General features: G+C 36.3%; 1 protein-coding gene across 1 annotated transcript; it reads left to right on the top strand.

Moving 5' to 3' along the window:
• The first annotated feature begins 1019 nt into the window (after positions 1–1019).
• On the top strand, positions 1020–7498 carry LOC150106204 (uncharacterized). Its single transcript, XM_090392232.1, has 3 exons — positions 1020–1298; positions 4006–4097; positions 6833–7498. Exons 2-3 carry the CDS (start codon positions 4028–4030, stop codon positions 7423–7425), a joined length of 663 nt encoding a protein of 220 aa, XP_090248358.1. The 5' UTR covers positions 1020–1298; positions 4006–4027; the 3' UTR covers positions 7426–7498.
• The last annotated feature ends 4659 nt before the right edge of the window (positions 7499–12157 follow it).

Genomic DNA, 12157 nt, shown 5'->3' with positions numbered 1-12157 from the left:
GGTTCGTAACTTTTAAATAGAGCAATACTAAGGCGGCAATTCATGTCATGCCATAAATCAGAGATCACTTTTGTAACTTCTAAATTTTCAAAGCGCAAGAATAGTTTCCACTACTTATGAAATAGAAATCTGCAAATTTTCATATTAATAACATTCAATGTCAAGACGAAGCCTTTTAGAATCTTTTCTTCGGATTATACTGGACTTAATGTGGTCGTTTATTTTCGCAAGTGTGCAAAATGAGGTGCAATAGAAATGTCAAAATTTTTAACCATTCGTGTGTTAAATTCTTATTTTTATTCACGAGGTTTCTTTGGTCATACACTTTAAAATCAATTAACAAAATTCAAAATTAATGAAGACAAATGAAACGAAATTAAGATAGAGTAAGGTAATGTGAAGATAATCCAACATTAATAATCAAGGTATGATAATACAAAATAAAATAAAAGTAAAATACTTAAACTCCAATGAATATTTGTCAACACAATTCTGAATATTTAATTTTTTAATGAAATTTTAACTCGTGTTGATAGTTAGACCTGAGGCAGCAGTTTTCAACTAAACGACACACACACACACACACACAGACAGTATATATACCTTTATACCCCTTAAATCAGAGATTCACTTAAGTGCAACGTTCAATATGTTTCCATCCGTTGCATATGCATACTTGTGCAACGGATGGAAACTATTTTTAGTTCCGAATGCGATAAGAAGTTAGTTTGAAGTTTTATTTTATCAAATGAATTAACAGTCTATTTTTTTTTTTTTTTTTACTGCGCATGCATTTTTTTTTACTGCGAAAGTTAAGAAGTATCCATCCACATAAAGAATTTGTCATATTCGATGAATATGTCAAATGTTTTAAACTGTAACATTGAAAACGCGTCGCGCAATTCAGCATCAGCCTAACATAATATTCATTTACTCTCAATAAGATCTAGCTGACAGTGTTTTATTGGAGAGAGAGAGAGAGAAAAAAAAAGCATAATCTTTTCTGCGGAGTCAATGTGTGTTGCAGCCGTCGCTTAAATTTATCTTGTTTGTAGCTATGATCGGATTGAGTTTCACAAATGAAGCACATTTTTATCTTTTCTACGATGAGGTAGTTTATATGTCCAGCATAGAATGGTTCTAATAATGTGCTGACATAAGGGTTTTCACAACTGTCGATCTGCACATGTTAGCGTTTACGATTACTTTAAGCAAAGAAAACAACTCTTGGTCTCTATTTTTCTTCCGGGCGCCCGAAAGAGGAACACAAGGGGATCCGCCAATTTTTCCAGTTGAAGGTAAGAATACTCTTCTTTGTTTCAGCATATTTTTGAAAATCCGCAGCAAATGTCTTAAACTAAATTATAAAAAAAATTCCGACTTTTCAAGGTACTCCTTATGTTTCAGGCTAATTCTCAGGTTGCATTCATTTATGCGTTTATAGGTTTCATATGCATGAAATAACTAATTTAAATGAATAACCAGAACACAAAGTCAGTTCTCATCTTTCCTAATGTAATCTTAAATATCGTAATATTTAGGTCGTGACACGAAAAGCTTTGCAAAAGGCACATATCTTGTCAGAGGAAAATGCCGGCCACCCTGCCAATAGTACTGCATGTAGAAGAGGGTGGGAGACCTACAGTTATCTATAGGGCTCCTGATTGAAGAAGCTATATGAATTTTCGTGTTCTTAATTCGGTAGAGAGCTTTATTTATATTTGGAAAATACGAATAGATTATAAAGACATATCAGCAAATATTATTTATTGTAGCGGTACACTTAAGTTTATCAAATAATTAATACTTGGACTGTATGTAATAAAATATGTTTAATCCCAAGCATATCTTATTTCAATCCGGTTCGCTTATTAACATTCTTAACTTTGAGCTATGAGGTCGAATTCCACTGAAGTAGAATGTGAAAGTCAAATAGTGAATGTGAAGTAGAAAGTCAAAGGGGAATTCCACCGAATTCCACTTTGACTTTCTACTTCACATTCACTATTTACATGATTCACAGTATTACATGATTTTCATCCTTATCTGTGATACCACCATCCTACTTATTAGAAGCGTTGGACTTAATCCATTCAAACTTTAATCCATCCATGGTATAAATGTACTATAGGCTTATCAACCTTTGTGTATGAAATTTACCGACAACTTTCATTTTAACTGTCCAAAAATTAGCCCTACATGATTCCTCATGACACAAAAGTAATGCTTGTGCATTGAAGCATTCTGACATTACACCCCAGAAATTCGTATTTTGCAGGAAAATAGAGGAAATCACAGAATTTCCTAACTTCGATATTCTGTGATAAAAATTTATAAAGAAAATAATAGATTATGTTCATTACCTATCCCTCTCCGGGTCTCCAGATCACGCTGATGTCTTTGACTTTATGTCCCTGATTTTTATTTTCTGCAATCAAACTATTTGAACAGAGAAAATCAGAAAATCTCTTTGCCTATATCACCCATCACTGGATATGTGCCAAGTTTCCAGAAAATTCAGATCCAGTATCGTCGAAATGTCCCCTGTTTTTCGGGTGGCATAAGAAAAGCTTCCCTAAAAATTCTTCTGCTGTGGAGAAAACGAAATCTGCTAATGGAATCTCTCAGGACAGGGGTCCTGAGGAATTCTATTAGCAAGCGTTTCTGTTGATGGTTCGGTGCTTTTTTTCATGTGAATCCCACCCACAAAAGGCTATAAACCTATCGTGCATTAGTACGGTGGATGGGCTAAAGCCACCTAATCCAGAAACCCTGCTCCAGAACTCAGACAGGAAATTTCAGACCTTTAGTAAGCAGTATGGAAGTAATGGGTGATGAAATTCGTCTGTAACCTGAACACGCTCACAAACATCCACGCAGAGCGAAAGTTCTCCACTCGGCCAACCATGCTGACAGTCGGCTGAGTCGTCAGTCACAGAATTCCAAACTTATAAACACAAGAGCGAACATCTGGTTAATATCGATCTAGACTCCGGTTTAACTTGCTACTACCTTCTTCTCTTTCTCTCCTGCATCTGCGCTCTGGATACCTTTAGCATTTCTCAAGGATTTAAACGTGCAGGTGCTCAAGAACAATTGTCAATAGGCTTCTTCTCTGTCCCCCCTTCCCCCAATCTATCCTGCATACAGTTTCATTGAAATGAAATACGGGTTCAGCAACCTCTCGTGTGTGAAACCGGCAGTCCTTCATTTCACCTGAAATTTGCTCTACGTAACAATATGAAATATCTCCGGTACAAGTGCTTCTCTTTTCTTTATAGAATAAAACTTCTCCTGCAGAACTGCTATGAAGTCGCGAAAATAGTCGGCGTAGTCGTGAATTAGAAACTTTCGTTTTCTTATGAACGATCATTTATAGTTTAAAGGTGTTGCGAATAACAGAACTGTGCTGCTGACGAATGAATTCCCGGTTTTCTACATTGAAAAATTATCATGCATGAAAATTATTACAAAATGAACACAGAATGGTATATTTCATGGAGTCGATATTTAGCATGTTTTGCTTACTTCTGATGGCGTAACAAACAAACAAAAAAAATGCAATAATTTAATTAGCAATCCCCCTGTTGCTTGTGTTTTTACAAATGCATTATCAAAAGGACATGGCCAACTGAAAGGCGACGTTCCAGCTGTCACTGCAACCCACAGAAAAGAAAAATATAGATAATATTCGAGGGGGTTCTGTTAAGCGCTTTTGAAAGCTGGGCTGAAGGTCTTACAAAATCATGAAACATACGCAAATATATACACCAAATATTATTATCACGTTAGAATAAGACGAATCGTGGTTCTGAGATGACGGATAAAATACCAGCAGTCATTTGCAGTTGAGATCAATAATATCAATCAGTAAGTTAGTTTAACTACTTTTCAACGTCTGTTTCCCTTCATTTAAGTTCAAGGTCGATGATGATTAACTTTGAGGCTTAAACGCAAGTTTATTTTATTTCATAAATAATGCTTTTTTTTTTGTTGTTGTTTTAGATTTAAAGTGAAGAACGTGGCGATGCATACGTTTATAACTTGGGTGTTTCTTCACTGTCTTCTTATTGCAGTTCTCTTTAGCAGCGTGTACGGTAAGTTTTTTTTATTATTATTTTTTTTTTTAACATGCTATGCAACCAGCGTTTGGGAGAAATTTCCGGTTTAAAGCTGTTTAACTTCCGCGTTGGTGCTCCAACGAGAACTTTAATACTGCGATAGTGGAATCGTTGTTTATTAATGTTGAAGAGGGACTAGTTTGGGTTTAGAGGCTCTTCATTCACTTTAAGCGCAGCACTGCATGCATGCTGATAGTGAGCCGAGAGTTAGGTGACACAAATTCTATTTCTGTTCATTTTTCTGACATTCCAACCGATGTACAGCAGATGACATAATTATACATATTTATTTTTTTTAATATGAAACGTAAATAGGATTACAGCAGCCTTCATCCTGAAAACAGAATTATTTGAAATATTGAAACCATGCAAAAGATGAAGTTTGAAACCATTGTCGATATTATCAACAAGTTTCTTTGAATTAAATTATAAATCAATTAAGCACTCCGGTTCCAAAATCACTTCGAAAGTCAAATTGATAATAATTCATTAAATTGGAAAATTTAAAATACATTTGCCATGTGGCATACACAGCAGCTGACTATTAACCACGGGCCTCGCTTACTCCCTATACGGCAGTGTTTCTCAACGTTTTTTGGATCACGCCATACCTCACCGTCTCAAAGATCTTGGTGCCCCCCCCCCCCTACATAATAGTCATCCAAGTTCTGAAAAAGTATAATATAAATATGTACATGTACGTTTTCTAATTGCCCCCCAAAATATGCGAATTTCCCCACGTTGAGAAACACTGCTATACGGGAACAAAAAAGGCGTTAACTGATTCTATATGAATATATGAACAGTCGAGTAAATCACTTTTAATCTCTGAAAAGTTTTTGAAAGATGTAATCAATGAGGAATTAATCCCTGCTTGCATTTTTAGTGATTAAAATTTTACGATCACGTGGCTAATATTTTTCAAAGGAATTTCGTTGCTTAAATTAAGGAGCGTTAGTAATCTCAACCTAAGGTTGAGATTACTTACTAACTAATCGCGTATTGTCTTTGATTTTTTTAAGCTAGGTAAAGCAGGCGACACTGACCATTCTCAGCACTAGCAATTCTCAATCCAGCGGAAACTGAACTTCGCCCACTGATCGTAATTTAGAGCCTCCTTTACAGGATGACAGAATAAAAATACTTTGTGGTGAGCATTTACGATTATCTCGTGAACGGTTCAATTTTAAAAAGGCTGAGGTCGTATATCTATCAGAATTAGCACATTGATACTCAAGATGCACACATGCTATTACACAATGTTACAAGAAAATGAATAAAAGAAAAAATAATATGCGACAGTTACAAGTAAAAATTTGGTTTCGCATTTCGGTGAACCGTTAACTGAAAGAAGATTAAGTTTACGTAAATAGCGCGAACCTAATGCATTGATATGCAAAAACTGAAGAGAGGAAAGCGAAGTTTCAGCAGTAGGTGGTAGGATTTTTTTTTAATAATGATGATAATAATAATAATAATAATAATAATAATAATAATAATAATAATAATAATAAAAAGCTCTGACAACAATAATAGCTAATTCTAGTGAAGTAATAATGAACATAGAATTTTAAGTCACAGTAAGTATTACGCTCGATTTTTCTGAGTTGCTCCTAAGCGAGGATAAAAACCTGTTTGCCTGTTAGCCATCGACTAACTCAGCAACCGGCCAAGGAAAGGCCTAAAAAAGTTCCTCTAGTCGGTAGCTGAAATCCTGTAAGAAGGGCCTTACTGAAACTTTTCCCGAGGCGGGCTTGGCCCGAGTCGTTAGAGTGCTCCTGAGTCCCCTTCCCATTGTTCTGGCCCTTAAATTGGCCTTAATTTTTCGGCGCTCCCCAGCTAGAGCCTCGTGCGCCTGTGCATAAGTATGGTCTTGTAAAGTGTCTTTCTTCTCTACCACTGTGGTACAAAAAACTACCGTAAGGTTGCATCCCTGCTATAGAAATTCTGATCTAGAAACCAATTTCTAATATGCCTGGTTGTCCTCGCATTGGATGACAGAAATCATCTACTACTCAGTGGAATTCAATACTGTAGTGTCAAATCCACGTCTAACAATTAGCGTTTCCGGTATCTAACTCGGCCAACCTGGGCGGTAACTAATTCAGAACAAAACGTTTTTAATTATATTTGATAAAATATCAATGCATTTAACGCATTTCCTGGTGTTGTAAAATACTTTTAACTCTACGAGTACAAAATATATTTTGCTTTTTCTTCATTCTTTCCGAGATCTTTTCTTCGTTCACTGAATATGCAGTGTGAAACTTACAAATATAAAACAAATTTATTTGTTTCACAAACAAATAACAAAAAATAAAACAAACATTACATTGATGCAACACTGTTTGTCACGTGCTCTCAAAATTTAAGGATCTCTCTCTTCAGGTTCCACCCTGAAATGCGTATCCTGCTGAGCTACTGTGATCGGCTTAAGGTTCGAAAGACCGATCTACGAAAATGAGTCTTACGCTCAATTAATTCGGTTTCAGAAAATATCTTTTTTTTTTAATTTCGTATTGACTAAAGCATTTTAATGAATAATGATTGCCCTGTTTAGATTAAACTTCATGTTTTTGCAATGAATTTTGACGAGTGCACCCACACCAAATTTTACTGAAATCTATCAAGGAACTCACGATATGTAATAGACATCTTGTAAATCATGTAAGCCCACACTTTCATTCATTTATTCTTTTTTTTCCCACCAGCTCCACCGCCAGAAAACAAAGAGGCATCGTGTTCGGATTTCATCGACAAAGCCTTAGTGTCTCTGAAGAAGGACTACATTCAGCAGATTGAGCCAGTGTATCTCGACGATGATTCATTAGGCTTCGAAGTAAAGCTCGCCTTTTTCACTATTGGAGCGAAGGTGGACCTTTACAACGGAACTCTGGAAGGGTTTTCGACGCTGAGTCGCCTTAACGAATGCGTCGTTCTCAATAAAATGGCTACCAAGGTGTACAAAGTTCTTCTGGGCGTAAGCCAACTGAAGATGAGATATAACGGAACTCTCTCTTTGATGGGTTTTCGCAAGAATATTACCATTCTGGCTCAGACTGACGAAGTTAATATGCATATGGAAATCAAGCCAAACAATGGAACTAAACTACCTCCTTCTCTGACTCAATTTAAGGTCAGAAAGATTGCGCGTGCATCAGTGGAAGTTAGAGGACTTGGTATGTTCGACCCAATAGCTAATATCCTGATCAAAATTATCACCAAAACATTTGAAGGAGTTATCCGGTATATAGTACAAACACAGTTAAGAGAAATTATGGCGAATATTGTACAGTTTATGTAGTAACTATTTGTTTGTAATTAACTTCTCTCATTTATTGTTTGTATTTTTCAATAAAATGCGAACTGCAAATCCAGTGCTTTGTTTCATTGTATTTTTTTAGCTGTTCACTACACTGCCCTATATATCTGAACACAAGTTAAATTTGGAGGTTAGTAAGTAAACTGAATTGCAGTAAGTCAATCCTTACCCTAATTCAAGCCCACCAAATGCTAATTAAAGTGAAGCTAGTCAGATTTAAATCATGGACTACAATAAATAAATACTGTAAATGTATTTATTAATTCTAATTCTTTAATTAGAATCTAAAATCTAGATTTCTGTCTATATGTCCACTTGTGGTAATCATTGTGCATCCTGTTGGATTTCCGAATGCCTCATGATATCGAATGAATTAAGGCACAAGAGGCATTATCGCAAAGATACTGCATAGTTTAAGATAGACATACGAATCCATTCTTCACGATGAAAGTGGGCGGAAGGGGAACGAGGATAAAGCAGACACAAGACAGGACCTCTGAATTTAAAGTCTGAAATCCCATCGTGTCATTGTAATAATCAGTTGCAAATAGCAATTTAAAACGAAGCTCTGAAAGGAACCAATTCTTATGAGAGATTTTTTATTGCAATCGTGATGCACTGAGCAATTTAAAAATAATATGCCCAAGTATAGAGAATTATTGTTAGTAAGCCATTTCAGGTACCCGCACAAAGTGTACAGTTTAAGCTAAATGAATTAGGGGTAGGCCACTGTACACCAGTTGCATTAATAATACTGGTCACGAGGCTACTTTATTTGGAAATAGTTGCCAGGACACAAGGTTTAGTACTTGAAAATTAAGATACGTGAAAGTCTAACGGGATCATTCGTTATGCATTTTTAGTGCTGCATAAGATTACAGAAAGATTAAGATTACGGAGGGACAAAATCGTAGTAAAAGCGGACCGTGCTTTGGTTTTACTAACATCTTCGGACTGTGGTTAGCAGAGAGAAAGGATTATTGGAAGAATTTCCATTTTAGCACAAAGTGGACAGCATGGGTGGAGTGCAACCTGAACTAAAAAAAAAAGGAGGGGAGAAATTATAAATATGCGTGTGTCCTTATGTATACACACACACACACACACACACACACATGTATATACACACACACAATTCATAAAGAAACAGTTGTGGATATATATAATTACTGCAGGCTGAATTGTATCCGAAGAATGGCGGAGAGGGTTCGAGATGTCATATTTTTCATTGTACTTTGGAAGCATTGCACTTAGAACATGGGATCTGTAATCTTCTGAAGTTCATTTTTCATTGCTAAGAAAACACTTGTGAAAGCAGAGCAGTGGGTTTCGGTAATTTATATGATTTCTACTTGCTCAATTTTTGGTTGCAAGTTTCTGTCATATGGATCGTAGAATACTGGGAAAAAAAATCTAAGCGTTAGACTGCAATCCCTGAAGTGCTCGATGACTGGGGGGGGGGGGAAGCATCTTAGCGTTGAGAGTTTTACCATCCTGAAGCGGCATTTATCAGCCCTTCTACAAGGGAAGAACTGTATTTCGTGCCAGAAGATAAAGGGTAGCGCAAACAGTTCAAAACACATTGATGTCAATGATGCAGAAAGGTCTGGTTGTCGAAAGACAGCCTGCAACTGCTGCTGGCATGCTTTTGGCGCAGAAAGGAATTACCTTGATCACTTCCTGTTGCAGGATGTACTGTCAATAGTGAATCACATCGCGACACGTTGCACCGTTTCCATGCGTGCTTTCTATCCAAATGAAACGTCCGCATTGACTGCAGCCGGAAATGCTCCGTGACAACCGGCCACACACACACACACACTATCTTGGTTCAACAACACCTTACTGCTGAAGGTGGTGGTGGTGTGGGGGGGGGGGGTGCGTCAGCCTGGACTATACTACAAACATAGTATTGTTAGTGCCGTCGCACGGGAGCGTAACGACCTTACCGGTGCGTCAAACGCGCAAATCACTTGACTGAAATGATAGAGCAAAGTCAGCTCAATGAGAAACAATTTTTCTTACAAGTGCTTTTCCCGGTGCTATACAAGTTCAGTGTGAGATTTGTAATCGAAAATACAACTGCAGAAACATAAAGAAGTAATCTTAGCTGATAAATTAATTACCTGGTAAAATATTTTATGAGCATATCGAAATACCGAAGAGCTTTCATGTCAAGAAGGCTATGAACAGTCGGGCCATCGAGAGGGAGGGTGTAAGACAATTGCAACAGCTGATTGTCCAACGTAGCACAACCCCTTCCTCCAATTTCCTTGACAAGAGCAGATGGACAGGAAAATGCTGTAATACGACAATAGCATCCGATATTTTCAGATTAATCACTGTTGGTGGTTTTTCAAACACGCAGCGAGATATAAAAACAAATTATGCACAGACTAATTTAGCTGAGAATTATTAATGACAAAACAAACGCTGACTCACGAAATACATTAAGAAATGAAGCTACAGGAACTCCTACCCCTTCCTCAACGTTCATACCACAATACTATTCTCAATAGAAAGGTGAAAAGGGAAAAAAAGCATACCAATGCAAGGACAACGATGTCCAATTGTTCACTGCATTTCTTCTCACTCTCCTCATAAATGTCAGAAAACACTTTTTTTCAATCTCCCCTTGTACACAAATTCAAAGCGTTCATTTAGGATCAGCTTCGCTTTATTTGTTGAGAACATCCTTTGTGAATGCCTTTCTTCGGTAACGTCATTGCCTGTGCCTGGAAAAGGATCAAATTTCTACGCAGTGACGACTCTCAGACAACAGACACTCCAGCTGACTATGTACTAAGTTTTGAATTCTGCAGTTATAACTTCCACCTGTTTAGCACAGCAGAATTCTTGTTACTGCTGTTGAAGGGTATTGTAAAAAAAAAAAAAAAGTATGCGAGAATGTGTCACATAACACGTAATTAATTGACAACATTGAAAAGCTCGTTCTATTTAAATTATTCCTTCCAGATCGTCCAAAACGAAGTTTGGAATCATTGTGATAGATCAACTTTTTTGCCATTCAGCAGCGTAGAAGCAGTTTTCTGATTTCTTTATTTTGAAAGAAGTAAAATAGCAATTTAAATCGAACAATTTTCATAGTAAACTCTCTGTGTTCTAGTGCTGTATATATCGTTATTAATTTTATTGGTTATCCATTGAAATGTAGCGCACTCTACCCTGGAGAAGACCCGCTTCGAATGAGTACACCCGTAATAATTTCCCATCTAAACTAAAGACTCGAATTCATTAACAGATTATTGCATTTTAAACTGAGGTATATTATAACAGATATATTATATATATATATTATATATCCGTTATATAATATATAACGGGTATAGGAAATTGTATTAATCAAAACCATAAATAACTTTTTTATTTTGATAATCGACTGTCATTTAGAGCAGTGCTTCCCAAAGTTATGGATGTCAAGGCCCCTTTGGAAAAAATAAAATATTTCACGGCCCCCATCGAAAAAAAATTCTTAATACAGACATATATTATTATAATATTTATTGTTGTTTTTGTTTTTATTGATTTTTTTGCAAAATTCAAATGCAAATATTACATTTTTAGCATCTTACATACGCATTTGACATGGAACACTTTGTCTTAAAACATTTTAAATTTGTTTTCATTATTTCACGGCCCCCTCAATAAACATAACGGCCCCTAAGGGGACCGAGGGCCACAGTTTGGGAAGCGCTGATTTAGAGCACCTCAAGACGCAAAACAGGAACCAAACGCAAATTCCCTCCCCTACGGTATTCTTGATTCTCCGGAGACTAGTAATAGTTTGAGCGCCATCTCATGACAGATTTCGGTTCCATAATTTGTTATCACGAGAATTTTTTTTTTTTTTTTTGTACGAAACTATCTCAGGTCAAACCAGTCTTGTAGTATCGATTATTTTATATTGATATCCTTGTGGCGTTATTGAAGTCAATTTAACTCCAAACGACTTCTAGACAGTGTTGCACGGTTCATGTTGTATACTTCTGGATATCTCAAGGTTTCAGTTTATCTAATTTGGAGCTGTGGTGTCCAACTCCATCTCCATTAACAACATGTGGCGAAAAGGCCAAGTGGTTGTGGTGATTTGGAAAGCTACAATGCAGTGTTTGAAACACTGCATTGTGGTTACACAATGGTTTACACAAGCTTACACATACTTTCAGTACCCAAGTTTCTTTTCAAAATGTTAACACCGGCGTATCCCCTCTCGGAAAAAGGCAGTTTGGGAGAAATTATAATAATAATTTCATTCAAACATGAATAATTACAAAGACATTTCTTTTCTTTCTTTTTTTTTTTTTTTTAACATTTCCGTTATAATAAATTAATGGCTCACACTCATTACTTCCATTACAAATATTTGATCCTGATGCATCCACGTGTTCTTTTTCACAGTTATCCCCACAGTCATATTCATTTCCTTCCCTTCTTTGTACTGTTTGTTTCAAAGGTCCTGTTTAAAGTTATATAAATCGCTTTTAATTAGTATTTTTAATATATATTAAAGAGCTGAAGAAATGCAAAGGAGGGATATTAATACTAATTACATATAACTGCTCTTCAAGATTTGTCAAACCTACAACGCAGTTACTAAAAAAGTAACAACTTTTGAGACAAACACGATTAAAGGTGTACTTACGGGAGGCGAAACAATCACTGAGGACTGCTACAATTTAAGATACGAATGAGT

Source organism: Typopeltis vanoorti, chromosome 5, assembly GCF_054136105.1.
Source record: "Typopeltis vanoorti isolate ZY-2024b chromosome 5, IOZ_Tvanoo_1.0, whole genome shotgun sequence".
Taxonomy (NCBI): domain Eukaryota; kingdom Metazoa; phylum Arthropoda; class Arachnida; order Uropygi; family Thelyphonidae; genus Typopeltis; species Typopeltis vanoorti.
Note: the sequence above shows the minus strand (reverse complement) of the source record. Positions and strands in the feature narration are given on the sequence as shown.